This window comes from Ptychodera flava, chromosome 20, assembly GCF_041260155.1.
Source record: "Ptychodera flava strain L36383 chromosome 20, AS_Pfla_20210202, whole genome shotgun sequence".
Lineage (NCBI taxonomy): Eukaryota > Metazoa > Hemichordata > Enteropneusta > Ptychoderidae > Ptychodera > Ptychodera flava.
This window is the reverse complement of record NC_091947.1, coordinates 17,738,361-17,756,617: the sequence shown is the minus strand read 5'-3', so window position 1 is coordinate 17,756,617 and position 18,257 is coordinate 17,738,361. Positions and strand designations below refer to the sequence as shown.

Genomic DNA, 18,257 nt, shown 5'->3' with positions numbered 1-18,257 from the left:
CACCAGTGAACAAGAGAGTAAGAAAAAATGCTCTATCCCTCGCCAGTACAAAAGCCCGATATAAATCCATGTTTGGGAAAGCGCTAATTTCGAGTTAATATACTGAACGAGTTTTACAACTTTCTCGATTGTAATGGGGATTGCCTGTTTTGGTACTAAATTTTGTTTTAGTTGTTCTTCTGTGACGGCCTTTAGATATTCTTTCACCGTTTTATCTGCTGCCGGATTACCCAGTCCAAGCCTTATATCCCACTCTCCACCTCGTCCTTCCTTTTCAAATATCGACCTCAACTGACCAATATATGAATCGACCGTTTTAAACGCCAAACGATGAGGGCAGGTACACAAGTCTTCCCCGGGACAGTCTACACGATGTACAACAGTACGGCCTTTGCTATCCTTCCAAACCAAAAACCTCAGCACATCTTTAGGCGAAGCTGACAGTATAGTCTTACGTGTGTCCAGGCTAGCTAGGAAATCCTCAAGTTCCCCCTGTAACTTAGATTTTCGTTCACCATATGGTGTTGACCTTATACGCTCTTGAACCTCCTGAATTCTCTCATCCAATGTCATGATATCGATGGGCAACCGTAGAGGGCGGTGTTCACTGTCGGGCACTCGACGAAATCCGCATTGTTGGCAAAAATTGAAAGAAATATCATTGGGGTAACGGCACTCACGACATTTTTCTGCTGGTAACCACAGTCGAGGGGCACCTAAGGTAACATGGTCCGAAATCTGTAAAATATAAAAGAAGAATAACAGAAAACTCTAACAATTTTTTCCGGACAACATTTTAATTTTCCAATCATTCAAAAAATGAGTACGTAACCCTTACTTTATTTACATAATTACCATGTCCAAATTAACTAAAGGCCAAACCATAACAGAAAACATGTGTTAATCTCTGCAGTTGTCTAATCACATTTGCGGTAATCAATTCGGCACGCAAAAATATCATATACCGATGGGACAGAAAACCAGTGCCCTGTTTTTGTAGGGATTTCCCAGACCTTCTCACCTGCCTGAGCAAGTCGAACTATCTTGTATGATTTCATTTCCACTATAGGCCACCAATACATGCGGGGTGATGTTAAGGGAACAATTATGGTGGCTAATGCCTTCTCCTCCTCCAAAAACTTAAGTACAGGCCCTATCATCGAGAAAGGCGGGAACACATAGTTGTTTTCTCCACCAATTTTCTGTGTGAACACATCAATGCCCGCTGAATCAGGGGTCTTCCACGGCGTGTAGTGCTTTAAAGAAGCACCATTCCGACCACTCTGTGCATTCGAGTCGAGGGCCATTAAGTCGACTGTATGTGGGCCACATTTATTTTCTACTCGTTCCCAAAACGCCGGCAATAGTTTTGCGTCACTTGCCGACATCCTGCGCGATGGTTCATCAGCTGGATTTTCAGTTGATGGGATATACTCCATCTCCAAAACTATATCAAGATTTTCCACAGTACTATACAATTGTTGCAAAGCCTCGTTAGCCTCACTACTCTTTGTTCCATATTTAACCAACCATAAAGTGCTAACTTATTATCAACTTGGGCTTTCACTCTGGTATTTTAACCAACTCGCTATTTGCCTGTAAAATGTTCCGTAGGGCTAATATTTCTTTATATGCGATGCTTTTGTGCTGGAGATCACTAACCCAATAATCACATAATTGCTCATTACCATTAGTATAGATAATACCACCCAAGCCCCAAGGGATGCATCACTCGCAAGGGAAACTGTGACATGCCGTTCATATTTCCAGTATGACCAGTCTCGACCTGTATCAATTCTCCTCCACCCTAGTATTTCATCCCGAAGATCGCCCTCTATCGGTATGCGTGCCCCAGTTTTTCTGCCTTTGCTATTGCTTTGGTCATTACCCTCACAAACAGCCTTGCTGCTGGAATTGCTACAGTAAATGAAACACATTTCCCAACGAATCGCTGCATAGTTTTCACTGGGATCCATTTCTTTGCTAAGATGGACTCCCTGAGATCGGCAAACTTCACTTTCTTGGCAGGAGGTAAGGTAAATGCCCTACGATTGGTATCAACCCCAAATCCAAGATACTCAATGTATTGGGTAGGCTGAAGCACACACTTCCCTATCCCTAATGTGTAGCCTAATTCAATCATAGTATAGCACAAAATAAAGCATGCGGCGTCAGCCTTTTCGTAATTTGACAGACTTGTGCTATCTGTTATCAACTGACCCGCGTGTCTGTCGTCTATGTAAAGGGAACAAGGTACACCCCAACGACGCACTTCATTCATAGCTGCCAAGCCCACTGTCTGGTAAATATATGGGGAGCACTTCCAGCCAAAGGGCAGCGTAGTAGCTACGTACCAATAACCGCCCCATTGTATACCCATTAAAGCACGACTCGAATGTGTCAAGAAAATGTGATCATATCCACTCTTGTCGTCCGTTTTTGTCTGATAATGCCCTTTATCCAGATACCGTGGTAGGTTTGTAATCAAATCTAATCTAAAAGGCAGATCTTTCATCCACTTATTCAAGTATCGCTGATCATGACAAAGCCTAGGTTTTGTAGGTTCTATAACTAAAGGCATTACTATATATGGTGGTGGTACTCTGCCAACCTCACCCCAGATCTCCAGTGACCCTGCCTGTACCCTTTCTAACAGTGTCCTACCTATAAAATCTTTGTAATGTTTACACACTGCATTGTTCGGCAAATATACACTTGGTGGAAAGCCACAATCATAATGTCTCCCGCACACTTCGCCTTTAAAAGGAGTGATATAGTCAAAAACTGACACGTAGTCATTTATCCATTTTTCAACAAGCCTCTGGTTATCCTGATTTTGCAATATACTAGACCAATATCCCTTCTTTCCATGAAGTCCTCCTGCTTTGAAATATGCCGGATCTCGAAAATGGAGGTCACGTGCAGAGACTTTTAGTCCGTTCCGGAGTACCAGTTTTGGATGCGGCAGCACGGTGGAACAATTACGATCATCCAAATTTATCCATCTTGTGGCCCTTTCAAGATGTTCTCCGTAAGCCGGTAGAGGATTCACCCTGATTCCCTCTCCCATCCCGGAATAGCGGGAACATACACTACAAAGGTCAAAACCACTCAATTTAGTATCTATCGCATACCAAAGCGACAAACAGTCGTTTTGTTTGGGTTGTAATTTATTTTTTTTGCAGTTGTTTTTTTTTTTTTTTTAATTTTTTTTTTTTTTTTTTAATTTCTTTGGGGAAAAAATAAACCGGGCATAGGGTTAGAAACCCCCGCCTAGTTGAAACAGAAGGGACTGTAATTAGACTACAGTACACCTCCCCCAGGCACGCCCCCATTTCCCAACATGCGCAAACCATTCACACAACAGACAATTTTACATTACGTTCTTATGGTCCTTTAATCACCATTATCAATTCCGTGCTACAATACAACAGACAATATAGTCTTCCAGCCAAGGTGTCCTCTTATATCATATAGCCATACCTCAAACAAATCACCGTAAATCTACACTAATACCTATTTGTCATCTCTACTCGAACGGGAACGGTAAGATTCTCTTCTCCCGTCATCATATTTATCATATCTATCGTATCTATCGTATCTATCGTACCGATCATACCTATCACGTCTACCATAACAAAACCTAGCTATATGTCCAATTCTGTTACACTTCCAACATCGCAAACTTGATCTTTCTCTATTCTCTCTGCGACCAGCATTTGAACGGGTGCTAGTATTACCAACGGCTTTCTTAACTTTTGCAATTTTCTCTAAGATCTCTGCATGTGCACCTGATCCAAGTAGGGAAAGCAGCATTTGAGGCATAGCGGGTGATTGTCTCTCTTTACGCAGAGCCCGTAACATGGCTACGTACTTATGATAGTCTTTATGTCCTATATCCATCGATATGTCCACTAGCATTTCAAGGCGAGCCAAAGCTTCTTCTGGACTAAAAGCCGCTTCGTCCCGTTCAGCATACAACCGCAACTCCGTCAGTGATCTTTCGAACCTGTCGTAGGATTCCAGTCGAGGGCCACTTGACGTCTCCGATCTGCGAGTATGTGAGGGTCCCTGTAATGCAACAAAGCAAATAAACCTTAGCACCTGGGGTATGCCGCACGTTTAGCGTGTAATTTACATGACAATCATTTCTGGCCACACCCATTCACAGTCAGCCTGCAATATTCCCCGGAAAAAAAAATCGCCAACATGCAAGTCGTATATCGCAATTCTCACCAACGAAGAAACTGATATTCAGGCAGAAAACAGTCCCATTTTACATCACGAAACAGAAGACGGCACACCCTAACCTGTACAACTATCCCATTGCTCCCGAGTGTAGAAATTCTCGGAGTTGTAAATATCGCTTATACTCAAGGAAATCTATCCAGGCGTGCACCGCTATACCACCATGCCACGTAACGTATACACTGACGAACTTCAGAGCTTCTACTCTGTACACACTTTACTCTGTGCATTTTCACAGAACGACCTACGACATGGCATTTCTATAAATGCAAGCAAAACACGAGCAAACCTCAATGCGTCATGGGCGGGTCCATATAATGCAAACGTATTCATTCCAATGGCGCTATATAATTCGTCAACCCAAAATGTTTATAACCTGCCATGACCAATCCGGCCATACCTTTATCACATTATGTGACAAGTACACTAATTCCAGATTCGTCAAACCCACATATATAAAATGAAAACACTTGGGGACGACTCGTCGCCTTCACTACCATTCATTACAGTCTCAGCTTTTCATGGGGACGACTCAATACTAAGTTTCCTCTCCATTATGTCAATTCGTCAACCCAAACGCGTATTTCATAACTTTTCATGGGGACGACTCAACACTTGGTTTCTTCGCCATTATAACAACTGCCAATTCGTCAGACCCAAAACCACACTTCAGAACTTTTCATGGGGACGACTCAACAGTTTTCTTCGCCATTATAACAACTGTCCATTCGTCAGACCCCAAAACCACATTTTATAGCTCTTCATGGGGACGACTCAATAATCACTTCTCTTTCGTCAAACCCAAATACATTCCATTCTCACTCGAAAAGGACTCAAATCCCAGTTCCTGATGATATCTTCGGTCTTGAACGCAGATGATTCCATGAATAACATCGGCCACCTGGGGAATTTATTCATTTTCCCGCTACCACATCTTACTATCTCAAAAATCCAAGTAGGGGCCTAACAGTGACGACTCAAGTCAAAATTATATTGTTCATAATATCAGCAGGTACCCACGCATTTTCCACCTATCAGAATACAAGCTGGATGTGAAAAGACAACACAGCAAAATGCACCAAATATTCAGTCTGCAAGGTAAAACTTACCGCATTGACTGGTTGCACTTGGCTGGTACTTGTTCGGGTACTGGTTAGAGCGACAGTAGCGTTGGTGGTAGTGGCAGTCGCAGTCCTGGTTGTCGACATTCTACTTACAGCCAAAGTAGTGAGAACTGGTGTTTGCAGTGCTGTGACAACTGTTGCTTGTGTGGTTGGAGTTGCCATTCTGAATTCCACAAAGAAAACTTTGATGACGAGCGAGGTACACTGAATATTGCTGTATGTCACGCTCCGCCGTGAGAAGGCATGGGTACTACATCTGGGTAAACCTTATAAACCAGTCCTCATGCATATTCATTTTAGTTAACCAATCACTACGCAGTGTAGCTAGAGGTGTGATCTTTTTTCCTGATTTAGAACCATAACTTAGACATGCCTCATGTGTTTCAAATTGGGAACAACGACATAGACCTATGTGCCCATAGATCTCAACATATACACTCCAGTGATACTTCTTAATGACCACATTTTCCTGCCCCATCAAGACTAATACTCCTATTACAAGTGGGGACTATGTCATTGTAAATGACTTGTTGAGTTAATGGTTGTATCACAGTATTCGATATATCTAATCTGTATTTTTTCTATTTTATATTCTGAATAATTACATTAAACATATTTCACTGTCTCCAGTACATTTCATTTAAGTAGTTTCACTTCATGCACTTTATCCCTTTCACACATGTTCAAATATCTGACCAGAGAACAAACACTAAATAGTCCAGGATGGGAGCTACAGTGTCATTGACGCTATATTTTTTGTAATTGTTGAGATTTTAACAACAAGGGTGACATTTTAGAGGTTTTTGGAGACCTGCATTTTATCGGCAGTTATATTTATGGTCTGAATTTTCAGTACTTATGAAGAGAAATAATTGTAACATTGATTTTAACACTGCTAATTTGCTGATTCTTAGTGATTCTGACAACTTCACAGGAAACAGACTTTGAAAGTGAGAATTGATTCATTCTCCAAGCAGAATCGTCTTGACCTTCAGAATTTCTATTTTAAACTGCTTCTGAGAAAGCAAGGGCCATCCAAGAATTAGGAAGTACTTGTTATATGTATGAGTAGACTCACTGGTCATGAAAAGGCTGAGCATTACAAAGTGCAAATACCGTATCCAAATCCTGATAGTGGAATCTGTTATGCTATGCATCAGTGCATTGATTGGTTGAATCTGGTCATGTGATTCATTTACATCATATATGTATTGAACACAAGTTTGCACAGATGCCTATCGTTGACTCTGACATTAATGGTTCTTTTATAGGGTGCCACGGTGGCTAAACTTACAGCAGACCTTGAATGGCTCAGGCAAGAGATCACAGCCCGTGGCCGAGACATTGGCTTCTCAGGCAAGTCAGAAGCCGTCATCAACTATGCAGCCAATCTCCTTGGCAACAAGCTGGTGGAAAAGAGGAAAAGGAAACGGCTGATGAATAAAGTTGAAAGGGATGCGGCGAGTGCAGAGGTAGATGTGCCTCATTGTCAAGGCAACGACATCTTAGTGCCAAACACCAGTTTGCCTGATGTGTTGGAATTATCCTACTATGCCAATGCCGTGACCTCAGTATTTCTAATGGAAGCTGTGGTGGGTAGGTATTTTTTTGTATCCATCTTTGGAGGCATACATTGCTTGTAATACTGACAAACATCTATATATATAAAATATGAGAGCATCATTTTTTGGTAAGGCTAAATCTTTTATAACACTTGTCCCAAGACACCTTGTACAATATTCTAAATTGAAGTTCAAGACAGTGAACTTAAAGGAGATAGTTTGAACTGCAATTTTGTGATGGTATGAACTGCAAGATCATCATAGTGTGCATAGCTTGCTTCCAAGTAAACTTGACCTTGCAGTTGTCCACGGTAACCACAAGGGAGGAAATGGATTTAGTCTATTTTGTAAACAGTGTGATTGGGCATCCTTGACAGTTTAGATCATGAAACTTTGATTCAAAAGGAATTCGCTCAAATTCTTGACAACCTGTAGCTCTAACAGCAAGTAGTTGTGTGCTATGGAGTTGAAAGTGTTCCCTGTTGAGTGAACTTGGAGTCATTTCTCTGCACTGGATACCTCTAATGATTGGCTGCAGCAGAATGCAAGACCGACATGCCTCAAAATGTCGGTTATGGATCGCAATGATCGCAGCCATGCATTGATTGGTTGCATGTTGTCATGTGACTTGTCCATTACTGCATACTTAATGATGCTCTTGTCTCTATGCACACAGCGACGGCTATCGGTGCAGCTTGTGATGAGAACTTGACAGTGAAGCAGGGACATGATGAGTGCATCACTGTATCCAGGGACAAAGTCGTTGACAGAGCTCTGGAGTTGTGTGATTTACTTCAGTGTGAATTTACATTTATTCCGGTAAGTCATTTTACAGTCAGTAAAAATATAATGCAACAATGGTGGTATGCATGTTAGTACAGCCCTGAAATCTATACCCTTTCAGTGTTCTCCACAAATGAAAATGTAAGGCGGGCGGCTAATTAGCATATTTATTTGCATAATATTTGCATACAATTCACATATCACCAGGGCTATTCACAAGGCATTCCAGTGATGAGATATACTTCTGACATTTTTAATATTTTTCTCCATTCAGAAGTGATAAATGGCAAGCTGTACAATTTATTTTTAAATTTAAATCCTTTTTATTTACATTAAATAAATAATAAAACATCAAAAGTGAAAAAAAAAACATTGAACTAATACAAACAATACACAATTTAGTAAATATATGCACAATACCAACATGAAAATTCAAAAGTAGGCTTACATGAGAAGTATAAATCAGTGTTCGAAATAATCGTTGGCAAATGGTGGCACGTTTTCATATGATCCTCTGTTACTATATGATTGTCTGTAGCCCGATTTGTATTAAAGCCATGAACGTCTTTTTTACGTGCGGCGTCCATGACAAGTTGATACGGGACTGAATATTTGCACTAAGTTACAATGCGGAGTCAGCGGAGCATGCCTGCAGAGAAACATACGTTGACTTTAAAACTCTATTCATAATAAAGAGAGGCCCGAAAAAAATGATACCAGGTATTTCCAAGAGAAAGATTTGAAATTTCATCGACTCATAGTTCGGCAAACGTACAAAACTTTGACAACTGCGCGGCGTAGGCTGCCATGCATGTTTGTGTGGAGCACGCTGGCGGGTACGCTGGCTGGCTCTTGATCTCGATCACACGCGACCTTTGAACTATACAGTACAGAACCGTATGTACATAGCTGTTGTATTCGGATGATCGCACGAATGATGATTTTAGCTCGTGCAGTTTCTTTTTACTTCATTTCATTGTGCCTTTCATATTTTAAAACGGTCACGGATTTGAAACTTGATCAAACGCAACTGCTTCTCAAAGTCAATCGAGTGAATCGCATGCAAGTTACGAATGCGTGACAGGAAATGACACACATGGCTTCAACGTCATGTGGACGTACACGGATCTCAAAATGGCTAACTCGGCTCGGATACGCAACGACCTGAGCACGCGAAGTACCATACTTTTTTGCATCTGATATTTGTGTCAACCAATCGTACGATTTTAGCCACATCTGATCGAAATCACTTTTCCTGACCTTCGGATCCTTACAAGTACGAGACATTGGCGGCAATGGTAGTTGCCTATAGTATAGATGCTTTGACTGAGTGCCCGCTGGCAAAAATGCAACACCGAGCCTTGTACCATGTCCGTTGTATGAAATGGACGGTGTCTGTACGGTACGGTCGGCAGCTTAACACATTTCAAGCTTTTTGAATTGAAGTCTTAGCGAATGTTCATCGGCACTACGGCCGTTTCACACTAAAAGCTCGTTGAAATAAAAGCGTGACAAAATCGCCGCTGAGAAACAATAGGTCTTCAACCACATTTTAATAAAGAGTATCGGCGGATATGAAAGAGGATCGGGCGAAAAAAATAAAGGATCGGGGCCGATCCTGTTAAACGGCCTGGGGAGAACATTGAGGATTGCATGCAGTCGCAAAACAAACCGACAGATGTGTGAACGGCCCCTCTTTATTTCACGACGTTGTCAGTTGCTGTCATTTTTATACAATAGGCTGTCAGATATTGTTCGGACAACTGACTGTGAAAACAGTTTAGGCTACAGAAAACAAAGGTGGGCGGGCGAGATTAAAGGTGGGCGGCAACAAAAAGAAGCCGGGCGCACCGCCCGTCAAAAACCCCTCGTGGAGAACACTGAAATCTATACCCTTTTCCTTATCCTGCCAAGCTCAATTTTCACCATCAGGTCAAGTTGGTCACAACCAGTGAGGAATAACAGTCAAATTCAAGTATTTTAACCTGTATGTTTGAGGAACCTTCAATAATTTGAAGATTTTCTTGTAACATGAGTGTCCTTCTGTTGCAGCCCTGTGAAAATTTGAGTACTGCAGTTTTAGATGGACTAGAACGGCTGACAACGGCTGAAATAATCATGCCAGAGGAGGTAAGAAAGTGATTCTTTTGCTTATCACTAATTTTTTGTAAGAAAAAAGTCCAAGTGCATTTATTGGACTTCTTGACAGATTTGAAAGTATTCATGTTTTGGCTAAAATGGCTGAAATTGGCCTTGAGGTAGATAACATTTGATACGTTAATGGCACCGCCTTGATTTTCAGCTCAAATTAGTGTCATGGCATATTGCAATAGGAACTCTTGTGGATAAGTTTGGGTTTGTTGTCTGTATGTCTATGTGGCTGTCTGTCTGTCAATTGCACAAACTTTAGAACAACTGAATGAGTCACTCGGCTGTTTGCTATGTCATTGCGTGACAGTTTAGATTTTTACAGGTGAAGATTGTAATTCTAAAAATGAACAATGAGTGAAAAATGAACAAATTTAAAAAACAAAACAAAAATAAAGCTCAGCCAGACTGCTGAGAATACTTTCAAACAATGATTTAGTCGCACCAACCGTACATGTAGGGACATTGATATAGAAAGATTCAGACTAAAGCCAAGCTCATTTTTGTTTTTATGAAGACCAAACACTATACGACCAGTCAGGAGAAGTCCTGGGCAGACAGACTGGCAAATAATACGTCCTGGGAAGAGGATGAAGATGTGCCTATGCAACCAGACCAACAGCTCAAGGTAGGTTTCCCCATCTACTCACCAATAAAATCTACATCTCTCATACAAATAGCATGAATGTAAGGCAACTGTAGCTGTAATTCTAGATTCGGATATAGCTTTATTTTCTGTTTAACCAAACATGAAGGGTACAAACATGTGATATTTTGATGTTCATATCTATTAATTTTCACACTGTCTGAGGTATACGCAACTTAAAGTAGCCATTTTCATGACCTTACATCCTGGTGTTTTTTGTCGTATGTAGCATTTGAATTCAACATCTGGATGTAAGGAAAATAGATGTTTCCCCAAAAATCAGTTACCATGGCAATTCAGTACAGCATTCCTTGAATAGAAATGGCTGTAACAGTGTTCACTCAACCTGATAGATTTTTACCGACGAAAGTGCCAGAATATAGGGTCATTTGTTGTCATGACAATTCTAATACAGACGTAAATATCTGATGCTGTTAAAGAATTTCGTTAATGATGTGAATTTTTCTACAATTGTGCCAACCAACGTATTCATTTGACAATGTCAGAATTGCATTAGTTCATTTCAATGCCATGAGTGACCATCTCATTCTCTTATGTTACTATGGCAGATGTTGCGGTTGCTTAGCAACAAATCAGTCAAATGTGTAATAGTAGCTGGCATCAGTGAGATGACATACATGAAATAACACCTATGATGTTGGATACTGAATACAAAGTCCATTCAGTTTTAAGCTGTTCACCCCTAATTCCCTGTAAACAAGTCCACAGTCACCGTTGATAACAATGGGTTTTGGGCCAAACCATGGTGGTGAAAGGGTGAAACCATGTCCATGTGCGCCAATGAAACTAATATCGCTCATTTTGAAATTTTTTTATCAATTCTTTCTTGGCCACCAGATCAATTTGTCTTCAGAGCACCTTGAGAAGCTGACCTTCTTTCAGAGTATCCTGGCACCGCTTGTGGAGAGCTACTGGTTCTGTGCATGCAACCTGACCAGGTTAATCAAGAAAGATATACACGAGACAGAATTTACTCAGGTGCTTGGTTCCTACGCCAAGGAAAGGGTGTACAGAGGATTGACAAACTATGGTAGGTGCATGTTGCTGAATTTGTAGCATTTTCGCCCGTTGAGTCAGGGTGTTCAAAAGATTTGAATCAGGTTGTAAATTTTCATGGATATGAGTGCCAGAGATGGAAAGGACTTTATAGAGGATGGTTGAGGAAAACTTTTAATCATTTTACTCATTTTACCTCATTTCTCAATGTAGAGGTCCAACTTTCCCACAGAAAAAAATGGTGTGGGGCCAAACCATGATGGCGAAAGGGTTATTGAAAAAGAGCCAGTCAAACTGGTGAAATTCTGGTCAGTTTATCTGATGTCCTGCTGATAAAAAGAAATTTGTGAAATTATCTGAGCTGTGGTTCATTTTATACCATGCTGAACCAAGTTTGTAAAACTACCTAATCATTTCTATGGTGTTGTTACTGCAAGTGAAAAATATCTGTTTGGTTGAAATTCAGTTTTGACATCTTTAGTGCCAAGCTTTTTTATAAGTCGGCTGTTTGTACCAGTTTATCTGAAAGTGTAAAAATAAACAAGGGGGTTGAGGTTGGGTATGACAGTGTGTAATGTTCCCAGGTTTCCAGCATGGTCATTGAGAAAGAATTTAAGTTGATAAATGAAGAATATGAACTCGTACATTCTCATTTAGAAACAAAAATTACCAGAGTACAAGAAGATTTATCAAAATTTTGTTCATGAAAGGAAAAAACTCTGATAAGAAGTTCAATTGTGTATTTCTCCTGTTCTTTTCCAGCTGAAAGCTGTGCCTTGGAAACACTGAAGAACACTCTTCGGCTTCTGAACCAAAAGAAGATAACCGACACATACTTCGATGCCAAAAATAAAAAGCTGATACAACTCCGCGAGGCATACAGGGATGAAGAGAAATTGAACTCGCTAATTGAAAAACTTGAAGAATTCAAAATGTGATGAGTTTTTCAAGTCTGGCCGTCGCTGTACCCCGATATAGTATGAATCATGGGTCAGATTAGCAGATGTATGCTGAGATGATTTCGGCGCCACCATAGCTGAAAATGCAGTGGTATGGATGGATAAAGGCACAAATAAATGAACTATGGGATGTTGGAAAAAAAACGCACAACTCTTTGAGACTTTCATCTCTAGTTGCCTGTTTACCAGGCCAAACACATTACAGGACATGCCTAGTTCAGATGTAATTTGAGATGAAAAGGTCTAGAATATCATATCTGTCCAGTCTTGAAAAGTGTGATTTAGTCTGCTGTTCTATTATTTAGGCGTGTTTTTTTTTCATCAAAGTGAGAGGTTTTGGAAAGGATGTGTCCAAATGTCACTGATTTGGTGCTTAAAGTTAGCATTATTTGGTTGCCGATTAACATGCATCTATGCAGTGTGTGTCTGTGTGTTTGTTTGTTTTGGGTTCATTTCCTCAGTTCGACCAATGGAAAAATCAGAACTGAAGGGTGCTGTCCTCGTGGGACCCATGTTATGCTCAGTGATAAGTTGGACAAGAAATCAGTACTCAGCATTAGTTAATGCTGTGAAAAAGAAGCTGTATAGATCCACATTGTCCAACTATCAAGATTTTGATCTGCTTGATTTACAGCTGAACTTGTCTGTGAGACGGTAAAGCATATCGTAACCTGTACACCCCTTAAAGAGGAATAGACTAATCCTCAAACAATGGCGAGATCCCAGTACTTCATATGTTAAAGGAAGCGATTCCTTAGTCAAAAGGGAAGGATGTACTAAAAAACTATAATAAAGAAATTGTGTTAACATATGGTGGTTCGTAATACACAAATTACTAATACCAGTCTTGCCATTATGTATATCATTACTGGTTAGTCAATGCACGATGTGAAATGTATATCTCATATCAAAGTTGCTGCAGTGTATATTTCCATTCTCAAAATCATGTGCTTGTCTTGAAGTTTTGTTCATTTGACTTAACTTCTGGAAGCAAATCTTTCGTCAGCTCTTTGTTTTCTGTAATTGTTATGTAAGCAGCAACAAAAAAATATCTAGACTCTTCCCCCAAGTTTTATATAAGTTGATATTTCTGTTCTTTGAAATTGCATTTTGCCTGTATGTAGCTGTAGGACGTTTCTTGTACTGTTTAGCCAGTCTAACAATAGTTTGCAAGCCTTAATAGGCTGAAGATGTTCCAAATTTTTAAGTTTAACTGCCATCAACAGGTCGTATCAATGCAATTTTTGTTGTTTTTAGGATTTGCTTAAAAAAGATGGGAGAGAGACTAAGAAATGCTGTTGAAAATGATGACATTGGGAATGTGGAAGATGAAATAATCTTCATCGTTTTGCAATGAAACTTTAAAAAGCAAAACAGTATCTCGGTAATATAACGGCGATATAATGTCAAAATGTGCAGATTTGTCTATTAGTTTGTAAAACTTTTGATAGTTACAACATCAATGTCAAAGTCAAACATTGGAAAATGCTGTTCATATTATGCCATCAAAGCTCATATATATATATTTTCTTCAGTTTTGAGTAGATTACAAACAGAAAGTCATTTTTGGCCCCTGTAAGCACTTTCAAATACTTTGGTAGTTGATGAAAGTGCCTGTCTTGTCCCAAACGAATTTTAACTCCTCGGTTGGTGGCTGGCCCCTGACCCTACTCACCCCAACTCAGGTTCAAGGATTGACCTTGGTGTTGACCCTTGAGTAGAGATACAATTGTGTGTAGTTCAAAGCGGTGGAGGGGTATTACAGTAGAGGGTGACTGGCATGGGTGACCTCTCACATACCTTGGCATGGTCAACATTCTCGTACGACTCCGTGTTGTCTTTTGCATTTTAGAATTTTCTTCTTTCTCAGGTTATCAAAACTTGCAAAATGTAGTTATTTTTATATCCTTGGTAAATGTTTTTTTAATTACCTCACATTGTTAAAAAGGAAAAAATGAACAACTGTACTGTGTGTTTTTGTTTTACTTTGTTTATTACCATCTGTGAATTTCATTAAAAATGGTAGCATAGGTTTGTGTCAGTGATTTCTCTCATTTTGCAATAAACACAGAGTCAATGTAAAAAAGTTTTATTCCTTCAAGAAATATTTAAATTTAGATAACTAACGACTGACAAGAAAAAAAAGGGAATGTAATGCATATCCTTAAGTTCAACACAGCTTAATGGCCACTTGATGCGGGGTCCATACACTCCTGGAAAGTCCTGGAAAAGTCCTCGAAAATGAAATTCAGTCCTGGAAAGTCGTGGAAAATTGATAATCCGACCACAATTTTCAAAAATGACCCGGTGATCAGTCATGATATCATAAAAATGAGATGCAAAGTGGTATAGACAACAATATAATCTAAAAATATAATACATGAACAAATGGTATTTTTGGCCTGAAAATGCCGAAAAAGTCCTTGAATTTTAAATGACTTTTGAGTGTATGGACCCTGTGGATGTGTCTTTGTTCTCATAGTGTATATGCTTGGTTGGCTTATCATCAAGTGACTGATATGCCCATCAAAGTTACAAAGACTAGGCACCAGATCTAGTCAGTGCAGCGTCACAATATTATTTAGTTTTAATTTTACAGGTGTTCATTGTGAGTTCTATCTGAAGCAGGTGATCACCATGAGTCCCAGAGTACGTCTCTCTGAGCAAACTTTAATCTGCCAATTTAACAAGATATCTTTGGATATACTTGTGCTGTTATGAACTAATCAGAAATCATGTTACATGCCAGTGCTGGTATGAACAAATCAGAAATTGTGTTACATGCTTGTGCTTGATGTAAAACACTGATGGCTAATATTCTCATAACCAGTTCAGTCATGGACAGTGTATGGTGAACTTTACTCCATACAAACAAAGGACAAAAATATTAAAGCTTTCACAATGATAACATGTAGTTTTCCCCCTCATTATCGTGTGGTAGTATCATAGTCTTTGTGAGATCAAAGATGATGTTGATGAAACACTGTTGTTGACGGGAAGCGTATCAATTGCAGTACATGGCCATAACCTTCCTTGAAATTCAAGGTAAACACCAAAGTGGTTTGTTTGAAGGGCCAGCAATGCTGAGTGATAATAAGCTGATAATCCAAAGACCCCATGCAGTGTTCTAGGGATAGAGCAATGAGATCATGCATGATTGGTAATTGCGGAAAAAACTTGATCAGAGTGAGGGTTCCTTCCCTAGCTACATGATCATGTAACACAATGGCTAATCTGCAGATTTCTCCATGGCTTGGCTGGTAGTGGAAGTTGTAATGAGGGGAGGGAGAAGAGGAAGGAAGTCAGACCCCTCATTGTAGTGAAGTTACAAAATGTCTTTCATGATTGGCCAGTAATGTTTAAAAGTTAGAAATTGATGAATTTACAAAGTGGATGTTTAGTTACACAATGTGACTTTACTAGTAACTCAAAGGGTTTTTGTAAGATTCTGTTGTGGAAAAGGAATAAGATATATGTTTACTGAATGACTGAGGAGATTCTACCAAGTTAGTGTTCATAGTTTTTGCGTGGATTGCTATTTTGAAGAGTTTATTCAACAACGACATTTCTCTGAAAGAGACAACACACACGAGCAACTCACAGTTGAGTTATTCAAGTCAGATTTCTGGAAATAAAAAGCGTGTATCTCACTGAAGTTCTCAAATATGAATGAACATAGAGTGATGAAAAGTCTATATGATAAAAGCTTGATTTTGGAATCATCCAGTACGTAGTACCACAACTTTCTTGAAAGGTTGTCTTGTAGATTATCAATGTATGAACAAGATTATTGTCCAGTTGTCAGAAAATTTACTTGTCTCAAGCAGAGCATACTTCACCATGTCAAGTTACAAAAGTATACAGTCCTGTCTTTGGGGTTTGGAGGGGAGGGGGAGTATCCATGCATAAGTTGACACCTTTACTATGACAGACCGTGTTTATGATACTGATACATTAACTGGCAGGATGCCAATATATTCATATTTTTTTTTCTACAAATGTGAACAATGTGTCTTCATAAACTAGTAAATTACAGACTGGGCTGATAGCCTCTTTTTCACCTTGTGTACAGTGGTAGTTGTTTTTTCAAAAATACCATCTCTGACCATGGAGGTCAGGGAACTGTTTTAGTACGCAGACATGATAAAATTCTCATTTGTAAAAAGTCCAAGAATATGTAGGTCAGTGTCACGCTAGGCTTGTATACAGAAAAACTAACTTTTGTAACAGAATCATCAAAATTGAGACCGGTTCATTCAAAGAATATTTAATTTCGTTTTTTTCTCAAGTTGTATAATTTTGATACACTGCATGCATTGTGTTTGATATATTTGACAAAGTTTTGCAACAAATTGGACATTCAGTTCTGATGCAAATTTGTCCTGACTCATCAGTTACATGAAGTACGATAAGATGAATCAGCAACATAACACATCAAGTATTTGTTGTCAAGGGAAAATGTGTTCTGCTGTGTGTTTCCCACGTACTGTCACCGTTGCCATTTTGGCAGAACCAAGTATTTAATTGTTGAGAGTGGTAGTAACATTACCTATACCATTCTGACATAAAGGTATGCCACGGTTTACTGTGGTTTTAAAACAAAAAAACATGTTTGTCTGCAGACAACTTCAGGAATTCAAAAAAAGACTGACAAAATTTCATTTGTCATGCATATTGTGGCTACTTCAATTTAACATTTCATTAATAAATAAGTAATTTTCACAGTCTGCAAAATTTCTCGTTTGTATTCTTTCTGCGCCAATTGTGTTGTTGGCTGGTAGAAATTGATGGCATATCTGTAACTGTTCATTTAACTTTGTACCCATCAAGCCTAAACGTCATTGTCCGATGGTATTGTATTGTGTTCTCAGGATTAAAAATCAGTGTGTGACCATCAAAGGTTGTCTGAAGAGATCAGACTTGAAACAAAAGGTCATGAATCCCAGGCAGTAATTGATGTACATATAAATAACTAGTTTTGTAATTTCATCAGTTTTTAACATTTCTGATCAAGATAAAAAAAGAGTTGTACCCAGGTGACTTTTGTTATTGTTGTGGATTTTATCTGATGTCATTGCAAGGATATCGCACGCCTTCAGTTTCACATTTTTTTGTATTCATCTGAATTCATACATTGTTTAACACTGAAATAAAGGTGTGCTAATGATCATTGTACCACATTGCTCTGAAATTTATGTGTGAGTGTTTATCAGTGAGTGTAAATGCTGTGTGCCACAACCTCATGAATATTTACTATTTGATTTGCATATCATGAATATTTGAATATTAGATCACTCATTAACATATATTGTATTAATAAATGATATTATATCATGCTTCAAACAAGCTGACCTTGAGAGCTCATTGTGATCAAGGTTCAGTAGCCTGGATTGATAATTGAAAGCAGTTGACTTAATGTTTATGATATCAGTAATGTTATTGAAAACCATTATCAAATAATTTGTCCTTGTATAGGATGGTCTAATTCACAGTATTTTGTCAGCATTGGTTATGGTCCTGAGTCGGGGTCAAACTACAAACACTATGTCAATGAACTCATTTGTTGGGAAAGACCACAGAATGCCAAGGACAGTAGGCCATTTGTCCTAATAAGAGTATATTTCCCTCAGTTCAATTGTGGTTAAGTATTCAAATTATCTGACCTTTCCACAAAAAAAATTGCCAATACACTCATATTTGGAAAACAATTTTACCGTTGCAGTGCCAACTTTAAAATACATAGGGAAATCAATCCATTTTTTTATACAGC

General features: G+C 39.1%; 2 protein-coding genes across 4 annotated transcripts in view; one reads left to right on the top strand and one right to left on the bottom strand.

The window, feature by feature from the left end:
* The window catches only part of LOC139120195 (glycerol-3-phosphate acyltransferase 1, mitochondrial-like), a 52,073-nt gene extending 34,411 nt beyond the window's left edge, over positions 1-17,662 (top strand). For all 3 annotated transcript variants that reach the window (XM_070684363.1, XM_070684364.1, XM_070684365.1), the window contains 6 exons: positions 6,644-6,968; positions 7,611-7,753; positions 9,770-9,847; positions 10,383-10,493; positions 11,370-11,562; positions 12,291-17,662. In XM_070684363.1, the coding sequence (XP_070540464.1) occupies positions 6,644-6,968; positions 7,611-7,753; positions 9,770-9,847; positions 10,383-10,493; positions 11,370-11,562; positions 12,291-12,466 (1,026 nt within the window). In that variant the 3' untranslated portion in view covers positions 12,467-17,662. The remainder of the gene's footprint in view (positions 1-6,643; positions 6,969-7,610; positions 7,754-9,769; positions 9,848-10,382; positions 10,494-11,369; positions 11,563-12,290) is intronic.
* Positions 3,321-5,652, bottom strand: LOC139120194 (uncharacterized). Its single transcript, XM_070684362.1, has 2 exons — positions 5,358-5,652; positions 3,321-4,071 (listed from the first exon to the last, which is right to left on the bottom strand). Exons 1-2 carry the CDS (start codon positions 5,532-5,534, stop codon positions 3,517-3,519), a joined length of 732 nt encoding a protein of 243 aa, XP_070540463.1. The 5' UTR covers positions 5,535-5,652; the 3' UTR covers positions 3,321-3,516.
* Positions 17,663-18,257: the final 595 nt, after the last annotated feature.